Raw genomic sequence first — 27732 nt, 5'->3', positions numbered from 1 at the left:
ATGGAAACCCATTTGTGCTCGGTCCAGAGTACCATGGTTTTATAGAAAGTTAATTATGTTTCATGACATTTTTCTATGATCTTTGCAGGAGTGGGCAGTAAAGAATTGAGCAAATAACATGAGGTACTTTAGGGTCCAACCAACGCTTTTTTTTAAACAGACAACGAGCATCTGGCTACCTAAAAGGTATTGGGCACATGCCCTGTACAATAGATTGACTAATGATACATTCCGGTATTGTCACGCGGCCTACTTATTTTAAATCTTGAACAGATAGACAACTGAAGGAGAACCTTACTTTAAGGAGAAAATGGAAGTTCTAACCTCTAATGTACACATTGGGGAACTAAAAGTTAACCTGAGACGATTGGGAAGACCTGCTTATTATTGGGGAACAGGAGAGTCTAATTCCCATAAATATAGTGATGATTATCTTTGATGTTAGTAAGACAAAAGCGTTACAAATCATTACATGGGTCTTAGTTAGGGGGAATTTAACTTTTGTTGCTATAGGAGTGGTACGTTCTTCCACTACTGAAAAAGTGTCTTTCAGTATATCAGAAGCAATAAGTAATCAAGTCGAGTTATGCTCAATTTTGAGTTCTTTGTGTGTTTTCGTGTAGATTTTTCAATAGCTGAGTTTATCTTCAGCTGTATAGGCATACCTCCATATCCTTTCTGTCCTCATTGGTTTTAACCCCTTGGCTGCGGGGCACATTCCCCCGCTGTGCTGGGGGCGGGGGGCGCGTACAGCGCCCCGGTGCTCATGACGAGGCCAGCTCGTCATGAGCTACGCCACTCCGGTGCTCAAGACGAGCTGAGCTCGTCATGGTCACACCCGTTCCCATGGAACGTTCAGCACAGCAGGGGAATCAGCCCAGCGTGCAAGCGTTCCACGGAACGGGCGAGGTCATGACGAGCTGAGCTCGTCATGAGCACCGGAGCGCCGTAGCTCATGACGAGCTGAGCTCGTCATGAGCACCCAATGGGTTAAAGGATGCCAGTTATTGCGTAAACCAAACAAGTGCATATGGTACTATTCAGTGTGATAAGAGCAAACTAGGACTAATCTAGAGTGGTACCAAGGAATTAAAACGGCATAAAAGTTTGGAAATTGAGTCTATGGCATAAATACTTTGTACACAACCTGCCACATGTAACAAAAATGCAATATAAACGATGTATTAGATGCATGATACTCTGTAAGTAATACGTCAAGGATACATGCTATATTCTACTTTAATGACTCAAAATCACATGCAAGAACAGAGAATATTTAAGTACATGCCAATAACACAGTCGATTGTAGAGGAGAACATCACTTGAATTATTGGCAGGGTTGCGTTTTATCCCCCTCTATGAAAACCTACTTTCGCAAAAGTCTTGTAGTCGATATTTAAGCTATGATATTTTGGCAGAACGGTATGTTTGTGCTCAGTGTCGTGACATACAGCTCTGTATAACTAGATTAGGTAAAATCAGAATGTTACAAAATCTGTATAACTAGATTAGGTAAAATCAGAATGTTACAAAACAAGTGGATGTATGTTTTATACTTAATGTATTTCTTGAAACAGGAGGAAAGGCTCGAAGCACGTCTGCAGAACCTGTCAACATTGATTGCTCCGACTTACAAGAAGATGGCACCTGATGCCTTCAACAACCAGGCAAGTTTAAGTGAATTTCTAGAGTGGGGATCTTTCCAGTGTTTTTAAGAGCATGCCTTTCTTTTCTTCATATTATATATTCACAGACACTGACGGGTGCAGTCTCTGGGCCAGCACTCGGAACTGTTAAAATCACTGCCACCGTGAAATTAGATTAGTTTCTAAAAAAGCATATCCCTACAAATCAATTTAATAATTCTTCCAAAAAAGTCTTAATTTTAAGGCACTGGAAAAATGGATAAAGATAGAAGGGTTATATGCACGTCCTTGGCAATTTTACAAAATAAGAATGGACATCATGACTACTTGTTTTCACGACTGCGGGTTACTCAAAATGCAGCGGTCAAGTTAATCTGCAATAAGGACAAGTTTAGTTCGGCATCAACATGTCTGAAAACATTATACTGGCTACCAATGCCCCAAAGAGCAAAATTTAAGTTACGGTGCCATGGACACAAAGCATTACATAAGACTGGCCCTATAATTTTGCAAGACACATATAATTCTATTTGCCTTCACGAGAGCTGAGATCCTGTAATCTTACATTAGAAAAAACTAGGTGAATAAATTAAGTTAGAACGGGCGGGCTCTCTTTCTCATATTAGGTAGTCGTCCAATGGAGCAAATGACCATTAGACCTACGCCTCATTAAAGATCATTTGGGGTTCAGGAAGAAGCCAAAAACATGGTTGTTTAGGGCATAATGCTTTTGGGGTCCTCACTAACGATGCCTTCAGAAACGTCAGGATGGGATACCAGCGCCGTGATATCCCACTAGGGTAAGTGTTGCGCTGTATAAAAACTTAAAATAAATAAATATCAGACCTAATTCAAGAGTGTTCTAGATCCGGGCAGGCTCTTCAATGAGGTGTTGGAGCTATAGTGCATGTTTTGCCTTGTCACATGCATAATTTCACAGAAACGTGTTGGGGACCTATGGAAGCCAAATTCGCTCATGTCCACTTTTTAATATATATATATATATTATTTCACACCAAGCAAGAAGAGAGGGGTCTTGTCCCCACTGTATACAAAGTTGGGGCATGGCAGCTTCAGAGGAGGAGTCTAATGATCTAGTCCTCCATTAGCCAGATCCTCGAAATGCCAGTTTCTTTGCCTTGTTTCCATGGCCCACAAATCTCCTTTTGTCCACCAGGTTCCTAGCGTTGCACCTGCCTTAGCTCAGACAACAGCTTTCAATCACTTGATCCTCGTAATGGTCTGTGGGGTGTACCCCTGATGCCAGCCCCACTGTGAGAAGGCATACAGGTAGAGTGTGAAAATAAGAGGCAGGGACGACACCACTAACTCTCCTCACTGAGAGACGGCATACAGGTACACCTGTGAACATAGGAGGCAGTGAAGACACCACCAGCCCTCCACTAAGGAGGCAAGTGAAGGTGGGAAAGGGGGGAATGATCCACACAGCAAATACTTGTTTTGCGATTGTAGGTTCAAGTGTACCTATGTGTGTGTGGAGGCCAGCCAAAAGGATGTGCATGCACGTGAGAGACTTACGTGGCAGGTGAGATTGCAGGTGGGCAAATTAGACTTACTGGGGTATCTTAAACTGTTTCTAGTACCATGGTGCAAGGGTGCCTGTGTTGCATTCAGGATTGTTTTTGTACAGGAAGAGGCACCTTCCTGCAAAAAAACAAACCTGGGATGCATATGCCTCTTTGTATGTGTGTTGCAGAATTCAGGACCCATAGAAAGAGGAAGAAACGAGGAGAAATAGAGATATTGCTCCTTGTTACTCCTCCCCTGGGAAAGTAAGATATTGGCACATACCCAGGTTTAGATCTTCTTGGAAATCTGGGGATGCATCAGAATCCATGGGAGTTGCATGAGAACATCTATATGGAACGCCTTCCCAGGGCAGATTTACGGAGCTGCGTTACTCCAGATTTTTAAAGGTACTTAGAGCCGCGTAAAGTGACTTTGTGAGGCTTTAAAAATCTGACCTAGAAGTTTGCGTCACACATATACCACATTGCGTGGTGCAAACATGACGCTGCCCACTCATAAATAAGCACCTTAGTGTATTTGCAGAAAATGACAATTTGAAATTTAGGTGCAACCTTAAAATATGCAGTAGCTAACGCTGGTATTTAGGGATTACATTTTAAGTTTACTCAAAATTACAAAATTACAAAACAAAAAACTAGTGTGTGGGAACAAAATTAATTGAAAAGTTTGTATTTGAAGACAAAAGGGCCGTACTTCCAAAAATGAATAAGCTAAAGAATGGTGACAGTTGGCCATTATTAGAAAAATGTCAAGCGGGTGCATAGTGGTGAAATGGGTTTCATTTCTGAAAATAAAAGGATGGTATTGCTACAAAACCTAGCTTTCTAGACACCAAACTCATATATGTGAATAAAATGTGTACAGTTTCAGAATATATCCCGTTGTTACTTGAGTGATGATTCTTTTTAAAATGTGAACATTTTTGTAAATGTTATGACATTTATTTGCCCTATTTTGCTGCTTTCACTAAAGTTGCACTATATGAAAATACAGTCACATCATCTATCTTCAGTGGCTCTCCCTCATCAAATACAAGTCAATGTGCATGATTGACAAGGTTGTCTACCACCAACAATCCCACTCCATTGCCATTCTTACTCTGACTTCACTCGCATCAATCATACCACGAGCCTGATGGTTGTTGAGATTACCAAAACAAGAAAACTATTTCTTATTTGCCTGCAAGATCTGAAACATTCTGCAGCACACATAGAAAGAGGAAAAATGCTCGTGATTATTTTTGTGCAGGAAGGTTTTCCTTCCTGCACAAAAGTCACCATCCCCACAACGCAGGCACCCTTGCACCATGGTGCAAAGATGCCTCCCTTGGCACACAGCAGCACATTGTGCGCTGACACGGGGGGAAAGGAGAAGAATGCGCCGTATCTGATAGATACGGCACATTTGTGCCCGTTTCTTTTGCCAGAGGGCAGCGCAGCAGGAAGGCCTGCGGCGCTGCCCTACAGCAAAACCCCATAAATGAGGTCCTCACTATTTTAACTTATATTTCTTTATACTTTTCTTGTAGACGGTAGATCAAGATCTCCCCAATACTGTTGCAGAGTATTGCTGGGTCTGTATAAATCATGTGTATAAGTATTTAGAACTCTGGTGCCTTTCTTTTTGCAAGTATGACTCATATGGTGGGTCTATGATACCTTTAGTGACCAATTACGTGCAGCTTTATTAGCAATAACTCTAAGTACACCACTAGTTGTTTTAGATTCCACCTTTTAAATGTATTCTAAAAGCATCAATGAGCCCCGGCAACACAAGGGTTGCGTCATGTTATGTGTATTTGTAGAGCACACTATCAACCACGAGGGGGATCAAGGCGCTGAGCAGGTGTGTGTGCCTATCCCGGTCTTAGGTATTTTGGTAAATGGTCTTCAGCTTTCGTTGAGTGGAAGGTCATTCCATACTTCAGAAACTATGCAAGAGAACGTCCGCCCTCATGAACTGGTTCTGTGTATGCCTGGGATGTTTGTGAGTACAAGTCCTGTGAAGCAGAGGGGTTTGGATGGGTGATGGAAAGCGATGCGACTGTTCAGGTAGGTGGGGTCAGAGTTGTGTACTGCTTTGAATGTGTGTGTGAGGAGTTTGAATTGGGTGCATTTGTGTGTCGGGAGCAGTGTAGTACCCTGAGGTGTGGTGTGATGTGAGTTATGTGTGGGAGATTAAGGATGAGTCTGGCTGCCGAGTTCTGGATGTTTGGTAGACTTCTAGTGAGTTGCTTGATGATCCCAGCATAGAGGGAGTTCCCATAGTCCAACTTGCTGGTGACTCAGGAGTGAGTGATAGTTTTTCTAGTGTTGATTGGGAGACATTTGCAGATCAGATCTTCCTCAGCATCTTCAGGGTCTGGAAGCAGGATGCAGTGACTGCATTGACTTGTGCGGTCAAGTACAGTTTGTTATCGATAATTATACCAAGGTTCATGGTGTGGGTTCTGGGTGTGGGTCTGAGTTTGGTCGGCCACCAGTTGGAGTCCCATGGTGAGGTGTACTTGCTGAAGATCACTGCTTTGTCTAGTCGGTGTTGATCTTGAGACACTTGGCTTTCATCCAATTAGCGACTTCCACTCTGAAGGCGGTGAGCTCGTTTAATGTGTTACCTGAAAGGGAGAGCATGAGTTGTGAGTCACTGAGTAGAAGAGGATGTTTATGTCATGTGTGCAGATGATGTCGGTCAGAGGGATCATGTATGCATTGAAAAGGGTGGAGCTGAGCAATGCACCATGAGGCACTCCTCAGATGAGTTTGCAGGCTTTTAAGGAGTAAGGTGCCAGGCTGACAGCTTGTGCTATATCCATTAAGGAGCATATCCAGTGAAAAGGAGGTCTATGTATGCCAATCTTGTGCAGATGCCTGATGAGGAAGGGGTTTGAGACTGTGTGAAATGCTGCAGAGAGGTCCAAGGAATGAGGGCTGCCATGTCTCCTGTCAAGTATCCTGTGTATGTCATCTGTGGTGACAATGAGTACTGTTTCTGTACTGTGGTTGGGCCTGAATCCAGTCTGCATGGCCGGTGGTTGCTGAGGTGATTGGTGAGATGTCATTTGATTAGTTTCTCTAAAATCATTGCCGGGTATGGTAGGAGTGAGTTGGGTCTGTAGCTGGAAAGCGTGGCTAGGTCAGAGGATGGTTTTTGGAGCAGGGACATGATTGTTGCATGTTTCCAGGTGTTCTGTGTCATGAAATCTTTGATGATGGCAAAGATTTCCTTGTTGCTGTTAGCGCTGACGTTGATGTGTCTCTGTATCTGCTGGTAGCAGCGTCTTTGGGCTGATTTGCAGATGTCTTGTCTGTGATGTTATGACTTGTTTTCCATTTACGCTTCTGTTGCTTGCAGTGGCATTTCATCGGCCTAAAGTTCTCTGTTTACCAGCTGGCCTGTGGTCTGGCTCTTGCAGTTGGCTTGTTCTTGAGGGGAGCCACAATGGTGGTGATCAAGCAGGTGAGGTTGTTGATGGCTTCCAGCAAGTCGCTGGTGTGCTCCAGCCAGTGCTCTGAGATGCTTTTCCACCTGCAGCAGGCAGTTCCGGTGGTGGCAGGTTTGTGAAGGTGTGGGATGTGTATGGTGAAACTGACGGGGGTATGGTCTGTCCAGTTCATAGTTGTTGGCTTATTAACTGTGTTGTTGCTGATTGAGGAATCGGTTTCAATAGGTGTCCAGCACGATGGGTGAGTTCGGTAATGTGCTAGAAGAGACAAAGGTCCTCATGATAATCTAGCCAGGCTGTCGAGTTTTGGTCAGTGAGGTTTTCTAGATGAAAGTTAAGGTCTCCTAGGAGGATGCAGGTGCTGGCGTTGATGATGATGAGGGCTGTGATTAAGTCTGTGATATCATTGGCAGAAATGGTGTGGGCTCCTGATGGTGTGTATGTAAAGGTTTAGCCAGGGAGAAGTTGGCTGTGATGCATATTATGAATGTGAGGTGTTCCATGTAGCTGATGGGAGTGTCAATGAAGTTGGTGCCGCTGATGATATCTTGGAATATCATGGTAACTCCACCACTCTTCTCTTAATTAAAGTCATGTATTCCATTATATTTGAGCTACTAACACACATAATGAATAGTGTATAAAACAAAGTGATGAACATGGGGATTTCCTAATGCTCTTGCACAGTCTGAGATTAATTTACTTTATCATTGGTCTCAGAGCTTTTTTAAGTGCAAGATTGTATGTGTTTACTTGCTATTAAATACGTCCTTTTAAAGAAGATGGGTGGGGGGGAGATTTGTGACTTGATCTTTTCAGATTCAAGAGTGTTTCCATTATTGGTGAGTAGTACGTCTTATAGTGGAAATGTCATTTTTTCACAGGTTGAACATGAAAACAGAGCGCTAGACTGCCGGTTGGGTTTAAAGGAAGGTCGTCCGTTCTCTGGAGTCACTGCCTGTCTCGATTTTTGTGCACATTCCCACAGAGACGTTGCCAACATGCAAAATGGAAGTACATTGGTAAGTCATGTACCCATTACTTTTCTCCTCTAAGCACCAGTAAAGTCTGTTGCAAAGCCTGCCTATATTAAAGAAAGCATGGAAGAGATGCAACAAGTGGCATAGTCTGATACCTCCCACCGGGCAGTGCATTTTAAGACATGCAGGGTACAAATGACAGGCGATATTGGTCAGGTCGCCGTGCTACACCGAAAGAACCAAGGAGGACAGACAATGTCCAAAGATACATAGAAGTAGAACTGAGCTTTTTCGGCTACAAAACTGTAAAATCAAGTCAGTTGTTCCTGGTGCCCAGAATGAATGTGTATGAGGCGAATTTTCCTATAATGAATATCCACGTATATTATTAACGTATGTGGGTCTGTCTTAAAATCTAACTGTATTTTACTATTCAGTATTTCAATAAGCCCAGGCATATAGAGTGGCCCAGGGCCCCGTGGAAGAGCAGACTGCCACATTGCCACCATGCACCCTTCCAGCAGGCATCTTGCGGGCTGGAACAGCAGATTGCTCCCCTGTGCTCATATACCTAAAGACCTCATGTAAATAGAACAACTTTCAGAGAAAGAAAACAGGGCCACCTTTCCTGTTCTATTGGTCCTCTTCCTCGCACTGATACCCCCTTCTAGCCTTTTAATTAGCTGGCAGTTGCCCACTTTCCAACTCCAACTCCCACAGAGACTACATTGCCGGTGCTAACCTTTAAGTGAGCAGCTGGAAAATTGTATGCTCTGAATGTTTGGCTGCATGAGTATTGCAGATAATCAGTTGATTGAAGGTAGAATGTAGGAACCACATGTGCCGCCTGCTATCACCTGGAAGCATAACCAGTGGCATAGTAAGGTGGGGGGGGCTTTGCCCCGGGTGGCACGAGTTTCGGGGGCAGTGGACGTGCTCCCTTCCACCCCTCTTACAGGTGTCCACGAGTTGGTGAAAGCAGGGACCGTCACGACCGCCTCCCACTCTCACCTGCCTTCCTCACGGGTTGGCAAACGCCCGACCACCATGGGCGGCAAAAGGTCGAGCTACGCCACTGAGCATAAATTGTGTGTTCAGCTCCTGCTGAGCCCATAACACTCACTGTTTAACTGTGGCTGAATCTCTGCCCTGTTAGTCACTGTGATTTGGTTAGTACATCCACTAATCAGCTGGTGGTATAAAATGTCTGAACATTCACCTACCTGGACAGGTTAAAAGGTTGAGAAGAAAAATGACCCAAGAGTATTGCAGATGAGCCAGGGAAACAGGTGTCAAGGGACGATAGTGAGCGTATCCAGTGATAACTGCTATATGGCCATTTCACCATTCTTTACAAAATAATCTGAAAATACCCATAGCAAATACTCCCTGTGACTACAGTGGTTATCTGACTTTTGGGGGACTGACAAATATCTCAGGTAGTACTGATGAGGATATACGCAGTTGTCTGTATTTCCATGAGGGATCACGCTGCCTACTACTGCTAATGAAGTGAGCTGCTGCGTGTTCAAAGTCTTTAAGTGGAGCCGGTATATATCCTGGTCAGTCCAGAGCCTACTGCAATAACTGAGGTTCACCAAGACTCGGGATTGGGCCACAGTACAAATCCGTAAGGGTAAAGGAATTATTTTGAACTCCCTAGGAACTAAAACTAGAATGTATGTAACTTTTTCCATGGTAGAGACAGTTCACAAAAAGTTCATCAGTCTATATTTCGCTAGGCAGCGTGCAAACCCATTGCAGCAGCTAGAGAAATGACTGCAAAGTCACTATCAAGTCACCTACTTTGTTGGACTCTTCTCCCAACGTACCTTTTACTCTTCAGCAGCACCGAATCCAGTCAGATCCTCCCTCAAACAAAGATATTTAGGCACTGTCCCAGATCCACTGTAGTTCAAGATTCATCCCAAAAGCTTAAAGACACAGCCAGAAGGGACTCCCTAGATCTCCTTTCTGAGGTTGAGAGCTTTAAGATTGCAGAAGCAGCACACTCTATCATTGCTCACTCACAACAGTGTGTGACACCAGGCAATGGCAAGTGCCTAGTCCCCACAGTCGCTTCAAAAGTGGCTCGAATAAAGCACCAGTCCCCACCACCCTTATGGGGGAACCATTAAGAGCCGAAGGTGCCAAAAGTGCATTGAAGGTCTGTGGGAACCACCTCCCCCCTGAAGAAGTCAACCATTGATCAGGGTTAATTTGTTAGAAGCCCTTCTTTGCCCCTTTTGGTAATAGCAAGATTGTGCTGAGTGTTCAAAAACGTACTATATATTTTGTACATTCATCCGAATAAAGTTCATGAATGCCTTTCGAATAGTTAATCATGATTTACTTTCCCTATTAGGTATGCACCCTGACCAGAGAGGACAACCGTGAAATTGGCAAAATTCCAGAAGATGAGCAGCTGCATGTCTTACCTTTGTACAGAGCTTCCTCTGTGGATGAGTTTGGAAGTGCTGAGGGGCAGGAGAAGAAGATAGAGAGTGGTGCCATCCAGGTCTTGCACTCCTTCCGCAGGAAAGTAAGGAAGCATTCTGAGCCGGTCAAGACCTGTAGGCAGAAGAAGCTGGAAGCCAAGAGAGCGGCAGCAGCGCGGCATGCAGCTCTGCAGAATGGCTTCGTCAAAAGCGAGAAGGAAAAGTCTCCTCGCAGGAAGCATCCAGAGTCTCCTGCTCATGCTGAACACCTAGCAGGTAATTTGTTTATGCGGTTGGAGTTTTTATACGTGTGAACCAGCTCAAGTGCTTCAGATAAATGCTCTTCCAGTAACTGACCCAGGCTTTATACATAACAAATAAATGGAAGACAGAATAGGTGGTGCAAGTACCTGAAACAAAACCAGTTTGCATATTATGCAGATAATTTAGCAGCGATAATTTACATATTTTATGAAGACAATTAGGAGCTCCGATGCCGCCTACATGGAGGAAGGGTGAAATCATATAAATAGCGTTACAAATTACAGAATAAACCACCAAATTAGTATATTAAGACATAAAAGAGAAATTACGCAAACCCATGCAGACCAATTAGGGCCTCATTATGGGAGTCCCGGTAATTCCAATGAGGCTTGTAGCAGCCCTGTCGGAATTACGAGATCTGCACTAGCTCCGTGGATCCAGAGAATTTCCCTCAGGCACTTGACTGCAGATTGCCGCTGAAAGGTCAAATTGAAACTCCATGGAGAAATTAGGAATGATCTCGGAATCAGGTGCTGTAGTCCTGATTCTTCAGATAATTTCCATTTCAGAAGGGACCCTCCGATAACAGGAACTGTCACTACCCGACAAAATTACAAATGCCCAGGGCATCAGTAATTTGAGGGGTGGAGCTTAAGAGGCCTGATATTACAAGTGGTGTAGAGTGGTGGAATTCCAGTGTGGAATTATGGAATAATTTTATTAAAGTATTCAATGTAACCACAATCAGTATTACTATTTCAAATATATACATTCCTCAGTTCAAAAAGGTTCCACAAAGCCATGACCAGATGCTACTTGGGTTGAAAACAAACCTGTTTTGAAATTTCATGCAATTTCCTAACACTTTACTTTAAGTAGTCTGTCAGTTTATGTATGTTGAGAGAAGTGTTAGGAAGGTATGGGCAGCACTCAGACCCTGCTATGGCACACACACAGTAGCGGCTGGCAGGCAATGAGGGTTGAGGGCAGGGGGGAAGGGGTGGTGGGGAGAGGGGAAACAAACAAAAAAATACCGCTTCCCTTTTTCCACGTATTTCCTTCGCTTTTCCGTCCCGGAACCAGGAAGCACCCAGGCTCTCCATTGCCAATCACAACGTTGCAATGCAGCGTTGTGGTTGGCTCCCCTAAGTCAATCACAACGCTGCAGCATTGTGATTGGTCTGAGCACTGTGGATCGGCGCTCAGATGGGGACTGTGGGCCTGTGCAAGTTCCCTACCAGACTGTGTGATGCAGCCCGGTGGGGACCATGAAAAGTGTGTATGACTATTTGGCCGGGACAAGACGGCCGGCCAAACAGTCATGCACAATTGGAGTGTGCAGACTACTCCTACCCCGTGTGCCTCCAGCCCTGCCCCCACTAACCCAGCCCCGAATCTGCAGGGAAAGAATGATAATAACTACTTCATTATCTTTTTATTTTCCCTGCTCAAAGAGCAGTGAGGTGACCCTTTTCCGTCTTAGCGGAGAAGCCGCCCCTGCATGCGCACACACACACACACGCACGCATGCGTGCACACACATCCACATGCACATGTTTGTTTCACAAAGCTCAAAGCGACCCCACCGTCACTAGAGAGAGCAGACAGCATAATGTCTGATAACTGCGATGACAGCCCCTGAATAACAGACTTCAGTCCACTCCTGGGGCAGCCATGGACTGGCTATAGTTTTGCTAAATAAGTGAGTGTAACCCCTCATGATGACAGCGCTGATGAAACACCATCCCAGTGGGAAGTTAAAATCCATACTGGGACAACTCAAAGCTTATAGTGTCTATAACAGTGTCAAATTCACTCCACAAAGACACTTGTTGTTCTCTTTGTTGTGCTCCCACATTATTCCCCACTCTGACACAGCAAGATGAGTAACATTGGGCGATAACAACCGAGGGGGTTGTTGTACTTATCCAGTCCTTGGAAGGACTGAGGGTGCATTCCATTACATTTCAACAGTCTTTGCCCATGATACTACAGGTGAAGTAAAGTTGTGTTTCTTTCAAATGGCACCTCGATAGAAGGCATGTGTCCCTCTAAATGATTATTCACACGTGTGCAGATCCAGAAAGTGGAACGGTTCATTGTTTCTCTGGATTTCTCAAGCAGCCTCACATAGGTGTTGTTGACAATTCGAGAGAATCGAATCCGACCTAGGATGTGTTCAGTCCAGTTTGTTTCTTCAAGAACTTACCATCCCACAGCAACCGTGATGTATCTCAGCAACATCTGGATGATCAAGGCAGCAGCAAATATAGCCGGCCAGCCCCACAGAGGGATCCAGTACCCAGGAACAGACAGATTACCTCAGACAGAGGGAGTAGGGATTAGAAGCAGTGGGTGCAGCACTGGTTGGCTGTGGAGAGGCAGGCAAAGGTGGATTGACCGACTGACTGAAATCAGTGCAGTTTCAAGGCGAACTTCGTGGAGGATCGGAGACCGGGTATAGATTTGGGAGCCGACAAGGAAGGGCAGTCAACTCAGGGTGGTGAAGCTCGCTTGCACTAGGAGGAATGAGTCCACATTGTCAGGCCTCTGTAAGTAGCAGCGATGTTGGGGATGAGAAGAACTTGATATGGCCCCTCTATGGTGGTTAAAAAGTTCTCTCCTCTGGTGGTCTCATAGGTAGACCAGTCGCCAAGTTAAAAGAAGTAGCAGGCTTCTACCTTGCCGTTTGACTCTGGGTGGTAAACACTGTGGAAATGCTGATCTATTCCTAATTCTATGCAAATCCCCTGTACTACTATTGAAATGGAGTGTGACCTGTGTACAGCCGAGAACAGTTTGGACTACCAAACCATGGGATAAAGTCTGTACATAAATGCTTTTCAACTGTGATGGAATGTGCTTTGGCACAAGGATAAGCTCCCACCCACCCCAGGACATAGGGATCAGATGCGCCATTCTGCATCTGTTTGAAATCTATCTGGAGTGCACAAAGAGAAGGTGGAGCAGCTGGGTGATCCTGATCCCTTTCTCAGCATTATGGGACTGACAAGTGACATAGGAATGGGCAGCATTTTAGACTATAGAGAAAAGGAACGGTGCATACAAGTCACTTGCTGTGGCGCACAACATGTCAACACTACCAACAAAAGCAGCTTTGTGATGCAACTGTGCAAGGTCAGGGAGTAGAATTGTCAGCTTTACCACAAACCCATTGCTTTCTTACCATACCCTGTTAAAATCCGTTTCACACTTCTGTTTGATCTAATATTGCTATTCGCTTTTAGAAATATGATTCTGCAACGAACACAAATCGTTTAACCCCTTGGCTGCGGCGGTAATTCCGCCGCGACGCTGGGGGGGAAGGGGGCCGCGCGGCACCGCCATGCTGGTGACGGAACCACTCCGTCACCAGCCACGGGCGCGCTGTGCTTGTGACGGAGTGGTTCCGTCACGGCCCCGCCTGCATAATAGAACGCGCCGCGCAGGCGCGAAATTGATGCCGCGGCGGCCGGGCCGTGACAGAACCACTCCGTCATTAGCACAGCCCACCCGTGGCTGGTGAAGGAGTGGTTCCGTCACCAGTGCTCAAGGGGTTAAAGAAGGCACAGGGAATGAACAAGTTCATACAACTTACATGGCAACATAGGCACTTTTGGACAAAGGGGCAGTTCAGGCTGATGAATCAGTCAGGGCAAGGGGGTTCTGTACATAGTGTCCATTTTTAATCCCGTTTTCCAGCAGAGGTAAGGATCTCTCTTTCCATCCAAGTCAAGCGTCAATCCAAACACATACTTAAAGTCCATATACGCAGTAACAATCTTCTCTTGAGCCAAAATACATATTCGGTTAAAGCAATAAGTTCAACTACTTGGGCCGATCTCACATTGAGGAAACAACAACTTTCTACCATTTCATAAACAGTGAACACTGTATACCCTGCAATCAACACCCCTTCCTTATTCCGAAGGTAGGCCCATTCTACAAAGAATATCATTTTGCAGTTGGGAATTGGAACATCAGTCAAGTCTACAAGGGGTTTATTAACATTGGAGTAGTGAAGTTCTCTCTCATTGAGAGTAGGCATCTGGTTAGAGTGAAGCAACAAACAAGTGTAATATGTGTAATTGTAGCATTTCTAGAGAACGTTAAACCTGGAATATGCGACCACTTAAAAGGGGGACTAGTTTGCAAATAACCCCGTTTTCACCTGCTTATGAAAAATCAGGTACGAGTTTAAGCTCCTATTGTGTTCTGGGAGGGAGTTCCACATCCTGGTGGTCGCCACTGTAAGTGCCCTTCCCCCATCTGACTTTCTTGCACCTAGGAACCACCACCTTACATTGACCGGTTGATCTCAGAGGCCTCAACGAAACATACCAATTTAAGCCATTCTAAAATAATTCAACACCTGAGAATGGAGAGCCTTGTGAGCCAATCAAAGGGATTTATAAGACACCTACTTCTTTACTGGCAGCCAGTGAAGGGCTCTCAATCCTTCCCTGACAGAGGAGTGTTTAGGTAATCCAGGACCAAACATGCTGCTGCATTTTTAATAATTTGGAGCTTTTTTAGAGAATTCAGGTTGGCATTTAGATACAGGGCATTGCAGTAATCTAAACGAAAAGTGATAAGCACAATGACCACTGACACCCTAAGCTCTTTTGGAAGAAAAGATAGTATTTTCTTCAAGATCTTAATAATCCAGAAACAGGAGCTCTCTGTTCTATTAACCTGGGTGCTGTAGGTCAATGTATTATCAAAAATCATACCACACATTTCTGACCACCAACAGTTGGTCCATATTGAGCTAGCCATTCCAAACACCATGATCTCAGTTTCTTTCCCTGTTAATTTTGAACCAGTTCCACCTGCTGATCTCCATCATACAAGCCCTAAAACTGTTGCCCACCTCTTCCCAGTCATCGGAGATTGAGATGATGATCTGGGTGTTATCCGCATAGGACTACACCTGGAATCCAAAAGAATGCACCAGTTTCACCAGAGGGACAACATACAAATTAAATGAGGTAGGGCTTAGGGAGGACCCTTGAGGAACCCCAGATCGAAGATGGAAAAGTTTGACTCTTAAGTCCCCGCAACTGATTGAAAGCTTCCTACCCTGCAGTAAGGACTCCAGCAACTTAAGAGCCACGTCCGTCCACCCGACCTGATGCAGCCTCTGCACCAGCAGAGATGGAGATATGGTGTCAATGGTCTAACAGTAGCAGGATAGTTGCACCTCCCTGGTCAACTTGACTACGAATGGAATCAGCAATCGCTACAAGTGCCGATTCGGTGCAGATTCCTCCTGAACCTGTTTTGAGAAGGGTCCAGGAGTTCTTGATCTAGGAGCTACTGAACTAATTCCTGATTGATATGCTTTTCCAGGATCCTACCTGAAGCAGGCAACAATAAGATCGGGCGCATGTTTTTTAAAATTCACTAAAATCTCAGTCAGGCTTTTTCTTTAGAGGCATGGCCATTGCCTCCTTCCAGCCCTGCGGATACACCCCAGATTCCAAACCTATGACAAGATCTTCTCCAGGGCCTCCGCTATGAGGTCAGGGACCAACTGCAGAACTAATCAGTGAGAGCAGGGAAGTCTGAAAAGATCTTCATGATCTTATCTTTAAAGAATTCTGCCACCTTATTGAAGAAAGCTTGCAAGTTTTCTACCCCCTGATGTATAGGAGGTGTTCTTTTGGAATAGTGATAGCCCACCTAATCCTCTGGGAGAAATATACAGATTAAGCCTCTTTGATTGCGCTTTGCTATTTGAGAATAAGCTCCCTGTGTTTGATTTTCTTTCTACTCAAGAGCCAGTCTCCATCTCCGTTCTTGCCTTCTACGCTGCCTTTGAAGTTCCTTGAGCTCCTCAGAAAACCACAGGGTTTCTCACTACCCTTTGGGCAAGATCTCGCTAGGGGGCCAACCTACTCAACTGCCACCCTAACCCATTTATTAAACTACCCTGCAGGTAGGCCTGGGCCCCAGGGTCCTTCTCTTTGAATTTTACAAGCACATCTGCAAAGTCTCCAGCCGCGACTTTTCCCTATTTTCTGATGCTGTTAGTGGTACTCAACATGCTTTCCACCACACTTGCCATGTGTACATCAAACAATATCAAACTGCGGTGAGAACAACTTAACTGCAGACAATCGCCTATAGTCATGGTCTCTTGATTGAAAAAGATCCCATCTAACTTGTGTCCGGAAGTCGAGATATTGACCCATTGACTCAAGCCAAAACCGAGCATGAGATCCATGAAAGTCCTGGTGTCGTGGTCACTCTTCTTCCAAATGAAAGTTAAAACCCCCAGAATGGTGAGGTTACGACGAAAGATAAAGGGTACAAGCACTTGGTGCCAGTTTGAAATTAATTGCTTTATAGGACCAGGCAGATGGTAAATCATCAGCCCCGCAAAAATCACTGAATATTTATTTTCGATTTTAAAGTGCCCCACCTCGCAGCTGTCAATAGTGGTGTTCAGGGGCTCTAGCATGCAGCTCAGCTGCTCCCTAAAAATAAAGGCTAGGCCTCCCCCCCCTGTATATTCCTATCAAGTCTCACTGCCCCATAACACAGTGGCGTGGCAGCCGCAAACTCCAGGCCGGAGTCCTCCTCGGCCCAAGTCTCCGTGAAAAACAAACAGTCTAACTTGGCTGTCCCAAACATCAAGCTAATTTCTAAGCTGTGCTTTATGAGGGAGCAGGAGTTAACTAATGCACAACATAGGGCCTCCTCTGTCCTTTATACCCCTCATTGTGCTCTTCCCTTAGATTTCTTGGTGTTATCATCTCTGGAGACAACCACCCCCAACCTGAGGGCTCCCGGTAGTCCAGTTGCAAGAAAAGTAATATCGTTGTCCCACCATCCCAGGATCTAACACTCCCTCCCCTGTACCTCCCCTTCTGCTCGAAGTTCATGAGGGCTAGACTCATGTAGCTCAACCTCTGCTTAACTGTACTCATACCAGCAGCATCCCTTGGCCCCTGTTCCTGGTCGGGCACAGATTGACTTGCCTTAGGCGGCTTCTGTGTGAGGCAGATTACAACAGAATCTCATATCTAGTCAGCTTGGCAGTGGAAAGGTTCTGTGTTATCATGATCAGGAGGAGTTCAACAACAGCAGCATTTGGCAGAGCTACAGTTAGAGGGTAACTCAACATAATATTTTCAGAGCCCTGAAAGAGGTTAGCAGCTGCAGCTACAAAACAGAGACAAGTTGGGAGCCCAGTTGCCACTGAGTTTATACGCTGAGGTTATAGAGTAATACGCTACGGGCCTTTTCTGGCCTGCATGACCTTGTACCAACACACAAAGGCAAAACGATTGCGTTTAAGATAGTTTAATGTGCATGGTTTGGTACAATCAGGCAGACCCAAAGCTGGTGTGGAAGTTAAAATTAGTTTTTAATTTTACAAATGTATTTTCAGCTTTGTTACACCACTGCACGGGGTTCGGGTATGCTTTCAGCCCACATAAGTATTGCGGCTTCTGTGTACATATAGGTGTATTTAGAGGAGCTTATGCCTGGTACTAAAACGGCACTAAAAGATATATGTAAATATCTGTGCATGCCTATTAGTACATATTTAGACATTTCTTTGTCTCTATACATGTATATGTTAATTTCAGTTATTTTATATATAAAAAAAAAAATGTCAATTCCTCTCAACCTTTATTTCAGCCCTTCTCCCTCGGACTCATCCCAAATCTTTCTGACTACTAATAACTCCAAAATATCTTTTTTATCCAATTCACCCAACTAAAAGGCACATGTGTCCACTACTCTCAATAACAACTCACAACTTTCCTTTTCTAATCCACTTCCATTATTCTCCCATATTCAAAACACTACTAAATGCATGAGTACTCAAAAGCGCAAACTTAAAATTACCCCCAACTAATTCACAAAGAAAAAGGAAGCACATATTCCTATCTACGCACTATTTAACTCTAGCTTGAGTTCCGGAGTAGCATGCTGCTCGCTGCAAAGCACTTGTACGCCTTGTGAGAGGGGTATTAGGCGTTCTATAAAAAAAATGTACAATTACAAAATCGGTGTTTAGCATTAGTTGACAATAGGCAGTGGAACCCTTTGTTTTAGTAAATCAGCTATCACAGGGCAGATTCCTGCCTCTGGTTCTGGTTTTAGCAGATACTGAGGGATTCTGGGTAGCTGCTCATTGTAGTCAATCTTGACCATCACTGGTTCCATTGAAGAGATGAACGCCACATCATTACCCCAGTGGACCACAGCAAGGGCGGTGCAAGCAACTTTGTTCATGTTGGGTTGACATTTAGTACTTTGACACTGAAGGGCAAGGACCTCATTCTCTTGCTGCTGGGGCATAGTGTAATTTAACTTGCACAGTATTTCCCTTCCTAATGGATTAGTACATGAGGTAGGGCTCAATAGAACGGAATGTTTTCAGTGATGGGTCACAAGTAAATAGAGACTGGGACAAGAAATGTGGTCAGGAACTCGTTGGTTAGAAATACAGACTGCAGCTGTGGTCAAGCCAGAGAGATTTAAGGTTCGAAACTGAGAGGGATGTCACTGCAGAGCTCCCAGCACCTGTGTCTATGAGGCAAGTGACATATTAATCGTTAATGAGGCTATCTACATAAGTCCCTGAAGAACTGGCTAATCAACTGGACCATGCCAGTGCCTGGATATCCTCAGGGGAGACGAGTTGCGCTCTACAAATCTAGTGATTGGTAGACCCTTCTGATCGATAGGAATTAAGGTATTCAGGACATTGTTGGACCGCTCAGACTATCCTAAAACTCAGGATTGGAATTCTGGTTAACTTGATGAAATTCGAGCACATTAGAAAGAACTGGTCCATGGAATGCACTATTGGCGTAATCTTGCTTCAAATGACCAAGCTGGCCACATGCAAAATAACATGCTCTAGATCCGGTGGCTTCTCCTCTGCCCGGCCATTTCTTCTTCCCCCTCCTTTCATCTCCCCCCCCCTTTGTTTTCCTCTCTGAGAGGCTCCTCTGACCCTCCCCCTTACATTCTGCTGCAAGTTCTGCAGTTTCAAGGACATTGAGTACAATTCAACATTCTCTTTCATGTGAATCCACAGAATGATTAGAAACCGTTACTAATTGAGCCAATGTCTTTGTTTGCCATAGGGAGATGTTACTTATAATTATTGTTATTTATTACAGCTGAGATCACAATTGTAAAAATATATTTTTGCAATAATGTTGCAAATTTATTTTATATATATTTATTTCTAGAAGTAGGACAAAAGCTACATACTGCATGATCTTAATTTTTAATAAAATATTTCATTATTTTACATATATTATGTATATTAAATTAAAATTGTTTTGAGGTTTAAATAAAAAAAATCCTACCTAAAGTAAAAAATATATATTTACGTATTAACAATTATTAAAGGTGATTCACAAATTAAATACATTTGTTTACATTTTAATAAATGATTGTTACATTTATTTTTAGATTCAAAAACAGTAAATCAATTTGAGATTTTTTTAAAACACGGAATAATTAAAAAAATATTTGTAACTATTTTAAATAATTTAATTGAAAAAAAAATCCTCTGTGGTTTTATTTGAAGTCCCTACCACCATTCTTTTCTATGGGAGAGTGTTGCAGGATCAGTGCTTGATTATCTGTTGTGCTGAACTTACCACTCTTTTTTGGTAGCAGTAACTTTACACTTGTAAATTTGGCTCCACACTATCTCATGGAGTGGAGACATGTAAATCTACACTTACTTTGGAGTAACATTACACTCATATTTTTTGGATAGCCTAAAGTAGAAAAGTTACTCGAAGGTGTAAGAATACATTTCACTTTAGTAAATCTACTTTTGTGAATATGTGAATAAGAAAATTGGGTCCTGTGGCTCACAGGACACGGCACTATGCTATAAACCTCCAAACATAAATTTAGAGTCATACCTCCGCTTGAAATATTTTAGGGCTGTTGGAGAAAGAGGCAACCTCTATAAACTTTTAACAGGCAACACCAGCTGATCAGGCTGTCCTATTTAGAACAATTAGGGAGGTACCAACACAATATTAATTACCTTGTCTAAATTTCTAGGTGGTGGAAACAGTTTTACCTACAGAGAATTACTACGAAAATGCCCCGTACTCTGGGTTGGTTTTTTGGGTTTCCACATCAGTTGGGAGTGGAGTTAGTACAGGGGTGTCGTGAATCCCCCGCTTTAGCAGCTACACCTGGGGTGGAGCCCTTTTTCGGCCTCTTCTGTCTGCAACCGTGCGGACAAAAGCTCATAATTAACCATAAAAGGAAGAAAGAAATAAAGAAAGATGGGTTGATAGAAAAGGCAAAGAAGGATGGATGGGTGAATGGAAGAGTGGGAGAAAAGGTTGTGGGTGAAAGGAGGAATGGATGAGTGAGTGGCTAAATGGGTGGGAGAAAGGATGAGTGGGTGAAAGGGTCTGTGGGTGAGTGGATGGGTGGGTGGAAGGTTGGAAGAGTAAATAGAAACCTGAGCCGGTAGGTGAAAGGGTGGCAGAGTAAAGGGGTATCTGAGAGGAAGGATAGATGGGTGGATCAAAGGATGGTTGAATAAATGAAAATCTGTGGGGATGGATAGGATGGATGGACAAAAAAGATCAACTGATAAATTACAGGCTTTACTGGTGGATAAGTAAGTCAAATAATTCATTATGGGTGGATGTACGTATGTATGTATGGATACATGCATAGACCATGGATGTGTGAATGAATGGATGGATGAATGGAATGGTAAAAGACTGAATGATGGATGAAAAAATTAATGTATGACGGAACCTAAAGGTAAAATGGTGGCTATCGGCAGGTGGCTAGAAGTGTGAAAGGATAAATGGATAGATGCTTTGATGGAAGAGACAAAAGAAAGGTTTGTAGCAATGGTTTGCTAATTTGATGCCATCAGAGCTTCAGATCAAAGTGTGGGGAGGGATTTTAATTTTCTGGCTAATCCCATAATGTGTTTCCTCTACAGAGAAAAAGGTTTGTTATCGGGGAGAAACCGCTTTTCCTACATTCTCATCAATTTTGTAGATATCTCTCTTTTCCTCCACTTCAGACTGGAACTAACCTCATGCAAATCAGTGTATGCCCTGCTCAAATAAGAGCAGGCTAGCTAGAATCACTCGGCACCATTCCCTCTAAATAAGAGCGCAATCATTTCAAGACCAGTTTCAGCTATATCGTGACTCATCAGTGAGCTGTAGCTTTACCCATAGGCACAATGAAGCAACTGGACTCATGTCTGTGCATACTTGTCACACGTAGGCCTTGTCCCTGAGAAAAACAGACAACTATTGGCAAATCAAATCTGTCTCAGCAGTGAAATCTTTCGGCTTTACTAGTTCTTTTTTGATCTTGAATAGCCAGTGTGAATGTCTGTGAATCTGTGCCACCACCTTGGAATAGGCTTGTAAAAGGGAACGCATTACAATACAACATGGCTGCAGCAGATGCACACACATCTACAGCAGCCATCTTTGAATGTGTTTTTTTATGTTTTAACAAATGCTGTTCTAAGGTTGGTGTCCTTAATGAGAATGCATGCACAGTGACCATCTTTAAATGCATTTTGTTTTCTTTTAATAACTTATTTTCAAAGATAGCTGTTGTGGATGCCTGTGCATCTATAATGGCAATCTTTGAATGTGATTTGCTAAAATAAGACCCATTTACAGATACCGACCATACATGGGCCATTTTGTAATAATCATAAAACCATTTTAAAATGGCTTCCAATTGATAACGCGGCAGCCGGTGAAAAAGTTAAAACAAAAAAAGTGAACAAGGAGCTGTTTAAAAGAGAACTCTAAGTGGGGTGGGCAAAAGTGAAGGACAGGGCAAGGGGGGTTAGGAGAAATAGAGAGAGTGACGTAAAATAGACATGTGCGTGCAATGCAAAGAAGCAAGGACTGACAACATTAGTAGAAGGATACATCATCCACTCAAAATACAGCAAGACTGAAATGCTCATGGGTAGGACCAACACAAGAACAGGGAGAAGAACCACTGAATCAGGAGCAGGGAAGTGAGACAGACAACAAAGCTATCAATTATGATCAAGGGGCTGACCCAAAGCCCACTCTTAATATAGGTCTTGCCTACAGACAGGTACAACTGTGTATTAGCTGATAACTTAAAATTGAAGTGTGAAAATCTTGAATTAAACCTAAATTGTTTTACTCAAATTGAAATTGGGGATTGACTGGTCCTAGTGGAGAAGGGCCATGGTTTATTTGCATGAGGTTGGTCTTTAGTGGCTCCATGAGCAAACAACAATAGATTGGAATGCTTCTTGGAGAAATTACTACTGCTTGACGTTACTGAAAGCATTCCACCTTCACTTTTTATTTTTCTCTAAAAAGATTGAAGGACTCATTGATTTTCAGCACACTGAAAATCATTTTTGAAGACAGACTTCTGCTTTTGGGGGAATTAAATAACATATCTGAATCAAATGCATTTAAAATATCCAAACTTTGCAAAAGAGTTGGATGGATGTCTGAAGTTTGACAGATCAGCAAAACATAGAAAACAAAATACATAGAATTTCTGTACATAAGCAGAAGTTGCGACGACTGTCCAGGTCATAAACCGGTGAGAAATTTTCAGTAAGTGACACAGAATGTAAAGTATTCCCTATTGTTTACCTTCGACCTGCTCCTAAAATTCACTTAGGAGGTCTGCTTCACTTTTGAGTCAAAAACAGAGTGGTATGCTGTTCCTAATGGGAAACATCGTTAACAACGCGGTTACTACACCGCAATGCTGTTACAACGCGGTCGTTACCACGACCGCGATGTAACCACGCTATGCCATTACAACGCAAGTCTTTACATTGACTTGCGCTAGATGGCGTGCTAACATTACAAATAGTGTAGTTTACTATCCCAACACCTTCCCTACTGTTAAGTGGACTGGAGTTGGAATAGTAAATTACACTTTTTTAATGTTAGCACGCCATCTAGCGCAAGTCGATGTAAAGACTTGCGTTGTAATGGCATAGCGTAGTAACATCGCAGTCGTTGTAACGACTGCGATGTAACGGCACGCGTTGTAATAGCTAGCGTTGTTCCGTCATACATCCTTCCTAATGGACAATACAGGTTGATGTGTGTGGTGTGAGATATATAGTGCTCACTAAAGGCAGGAGGAAAATTCCTCCTTTCAGGAAAAAGACTCTCACACACCCAATCAGCGAGGTGTCTTGCTTCATCATTGGGTCTGCTCCTAATCGGGTCGCCGCTCCAATAGCCAATCGGCACCCATGGTGGGACCTTTTGGCGGAGATCTTTTTTCTTTGCCGTACGGTGCAGTGCGTGTAAGGGCCCTAGTGAGTGTAGATGTGAAAATGTGAGGTTAAAACAGGAAGTAGAGGTCCACCCAGAATAATTTTAATGAATGTGTCCACTATCCTGATTAAAAATGTGAAAAGATGCGCAGCACTGTTATGAGGGTACAGGGAAATGCTCTGTTAAGGTCAACATGTTTCTTGCCATTATGTCAATTAGACAGCATTTCACTTTTTGGTGGTGGTTCCAATTTACAAAGTGAGTGACCCCTATACAGCACCCTAAAAAGTGGTACCTGTAGATCTAGAACATCAACCCCAATTGGGTCAGATTAAGGCTTCGAAATGTTCTGGCAGGTGTAAGACACTGAGTAGTGCAGTGTCATTTGGTCCGTGCTTGTAGCGGAAAGACCTATCCCTCACTCTGCCGTTCCCGGGAGGTCACTTACGAGTCACTCACGATTTTAAGTGGTATGGGTAAGAATGCCTCGGTTATTAAATGTAGCGCCCGTCTATTATACTTGCTTCTGGTAATTTCATGATATGTTCACAAGGCCATCAATAGAAACATTGCAAGTATGTTGTCACAATTCGTGTTCATTAATTGTTAATAGATTTGTAGATATTGGACCAGTCTGATTTGTTTAGAAGGATTGTAATTTTATTTCTTTCTCTTTTTGAAAACAAATGCAGAATTTCTGCGTCTTTCTGGATCAGTCAAGCAAGAGCAGCAGCAAACGCCTCCTAGGAACTCTCCATCTGTCAGCACTTACCCAGGTACAGATTCTACAGCCCGCTACATGAAATGCCCCCCTCCGACTGATGCTTACCAAAGCTCCTCAAATTCTTCTGACCCTTATGGCGGAACAAATCCTGTAAACATCTACAGCAGCTCTTCTCATTCTTCCAGCTCCTACATGAATGCTTCCAATTGCATGAGCACTTATTCTGGACCATTACATCAAAACAGCCAATGTTCTACCTATCCTTATAATGGAGGTCTGTCCAGTGAGATGTGTCCGCCATATGGCGGCGGATACTCCTCACACTCTCAGCATACAGACCTGTTTAGGTATCAGAGCCCAGAACCTGTGATTAAGCTTAATATGCCACCAAGTCAGAATCCCTACCAGCAGAGGTACGGTCACCAGTACTTGAATTATGGAAACCAAAACATGCAGATGGGCTCTCTAAATGGCTGCATACCTGGACCAAATGTACACCATGCAAAATCTTATAGCCCTTATCCTTCCCATCATGCAGACATGGCAATGGATTACTCAACTGTCAACAGAAATGGTGACTACACTCCTCATTCATCCCCCTATCATGCTCACAGTGGTCATTCGGCAATGTATGGTGGACCTCCAAATTCAATGCTGAATAAGGGAAACAACATTAATTCTCTGGCAGACAACCAGAATATTAACATGCTTCCAGCTCTAAACCATGACAGGACTACACCCTCCCACGATGAAACAAACAGAACAAACTGTGCTAATATTCATGATAATACATCACAAACTCCCACAAAAATCCAGACACATGTGCAGGACGAACAAGACGGTTTCTGGTCAGACAGCGAGCAAAGTTTTCTGGATTCAGACATTGGAGGTGTAGCTGTAGCACCAACTCATGGATCCATTCTGATTGAGTGTGCAAAGAGGGAGCTCCATGCGACAACACCCTTGAAAAACCCAAACAGACACCATCCCACCCGAATATCCCTTGTATTTTACCAGCATAAGAGCATGAACGAGGCAAAACATGGCCTGGCTATGTGGGAGGCCAAGATGGCTGAGAAGGCCAGAGAAAGAGAGGAAGACTGTGAGAAGTATGGCCCAAATTATGTGGCTCCAAAAATCTACCCCAAAAAGGTAAAGCGAGAGCCTCCTGAGTTTCTGCAGCCGGGGGCCTCAGAACAAACTTACATGCGTTTTATCAATTCCCTCTTGCAAAGGACAGTGTCGAAGACCACAAACTCCACTTCCACTTCAACTCCATACGCCTTCACACGGGTTACAGGGCCTTACAATAGGTATATTTAATATATCAGCTATATTTGTTACCTCATCCAGCAAAACCGCAGGTTGTTTGCAAAGTAGTTCTTCTTTAGAGCAATTGGCAGAGAGATAAAGAAGACAGTATTTTGTGAGCTGTGTCAGTGGAAGAGTCTGATCATAAAACACATTCAAAAAGAGGTGTCTTTCAGCAGTCCTATTTCCTCCATTGTACAACTGGTTGTATAGAGTCCGTAGGAAACATGACCAAAGTGTCCCATCCTGGTGTTCAACATTACAAGCTAAGTAACACTAGAAAAGACCTTTGCACACATGTTTTCCTAGAACTTGACAAACTTGTGACTGCTTTCAAAAATATTACATCTACTGAGCATGGGCAACATGTACTGCAGTATTAGGACATCAGGAATCCTAAAAGAAGAAATCAAATCTGGTGCTAAATCATTGGACAAATTACTGGAATTGTGGCTTTTTGTCATACAGTTTTTAACTTTAATCTAATTTATTGGCTTATTTAACAAAAGAGGGACACTTAAAACATAATAACCGAACAACAAACATTAATTCTAGTAGTCCTACTGAATGGTGCTATCTTAAAAAAAGTGTCTTTACTACAGATTGGAACATAAAATGCCTTGGTAATATTTTACAATGATTACTTCTCTGTATGTGTTCCCTACAACAGTAAGGGGTAGTAACATTTTTAATCTCCTCTGTATGTTTTAAGAATTAATGAATCAGCAAATGGTTTTCTAAGAGATGCCATATCATGCCAGTTGTAGAACATTTAGGAACAGTGAGTGATGTCTGATGGTATGTCAAAGGCTGCCCAGTGCTGGGTGGGGAAGAGGACTGCAAAGTGAACTGGACATGTTCTTTCTGTCTCAACCAGCTAAGGGTGATGTCTTGTCTAATAACTTATCTTGGTGCTGATGGTTAATACTTGATCTTAACCATACCATGAGACATCACTCATGGCATCTGGCTATATGGCACCCATGGAATTTACCCATGTGTGCATTTTATAATTTAATTTTTTATGCGCTTTGTGCAGTAAGAAAACTTTCAACAAAATGACAGTAGAATGTGTTCAATCCACCATCTGATGGACTGAATACAACTTGGTGCTTTACAATACTTCTTACATGCTTTTTTTTTAAGGATACAATTGCAACGACCTCACAATTATTTCTACACCCAGCATGTTCTCTCCAAAGCAATTGGAATTTGTTTGCTTATGTTATTAAAAAAAAACTTGCAGTCTACAACTGAGTTACTAGTCATGAAAATATGCTACTTTTCTTAAGGCAACAGTAAAAAATATACATTTTACTTTGCCAAAAAATGCACATTAGTACATTATCTTGACCGTAACTTTGTAGAGAGATTATAGATCCATTTATCTGCTTTCTGGATGCAAGGGAATGCATTCATACACAACACATGCAATTTCTGGTGCTCTTCTTACACTGATGATAAAACTACTTTATATCATAATGCAAATTTAGTGCTTCAGTGCCTACAGATGTAAAGATAGGAGTTTATGTTCACTGCCGGTAACACTTAACGGCATGTTTTAAGCTACTGCTAGGGGAGTTAATTTCCTGATTTTCTGTGTTTTTATGAAGCACAGTCTGTTCAGAATTAAATGGCAAGTTGCTCATGTGGTAGACATCATCACGTGTATTGTGGTACATGCAGACTTTCTGAGCAAGCATCCTCTTTTCAAACATACCGATTCACACACCACAAGAACGAAACAAGACAAGTTCTGTAAGATGAACCTTTGGAAACAAACTGGCAGCTGGATTGCTGTAGAGATTTAAAATAATGAATTTGTAATAAAAAGAAAAGAAAAAAATAAACCTGTACAGTAAATTAAAATTGTAAAAAACGTTTTGTAACACAATGCTTTAGTATTTTAGTACTGTAAAAAAAAAATCCTATTAGGGGTTTGAGCTGATTTCATGTCATGATGGTGCTACTCAACCTGCTACAAAAATGTCAAAATGTGAGCTAAGGATCCGTAACAGGTCTGAGGGATGTTCCTACTTGTCATATACCTCAGCACTAGTTTGGCAATAGGATATTAAACTAAGAGTGAAAGT

The 27732-nt window shown here is 43.0% G+C and overlaps 1 protein-coding gene across 1 annotated transcript in view; it reads left to right on the top strand.

Moving 5' to 3' along the window:
* Positions 1-27489, top strand: part of TET2 (tet methylcytosine dioxygenase 2) — a 206923-nt gene extending 179434 nt beyond the window's left edge. Inside the window, exons 7-10 of the mRNA XM_078676620.1 lie at positions 1578-1667; positions 7524-7661; positions 9985-10333; positions 24297-27489. Of these exons, the coding sequence (XP_078532746.1) occupies positions 1578-1667; positions 7524-7661; positions 9985-10333; positions 24297-25651 (1932 nt within the window). The 3' untranslated portion in view covers positions 25652-27489. The remainder of the gene's footprint in view (positions 1-1577; positions 1668-7523; positions 7662-9984; positions 10334-24296) is intronic.
* The last annotated feature ends 243 nt before the right edge of the window (positions 27490-27732 follow it).

This window comes from Lissotriton helveticus, chromosome 2_1 (genome assembly GCF_964261635.1).
Source record: "Lissotriton helveticus chromosome 2_1, aLisHel1.1, whole genome shotgun sequence".
In the NCBI taxonomy this organism is placed as follows: Eukaryota; Metazoa; Chordata; class Amphibia; order Caudata; family Salamandridae; genus Lissotriton; species Lissotriton helveticus.
The sequence above is the reverse complement of the archived record's forward strand: the minus strand, read 5'-3'. Positions and strand labels throughout refer to the sequence as shown.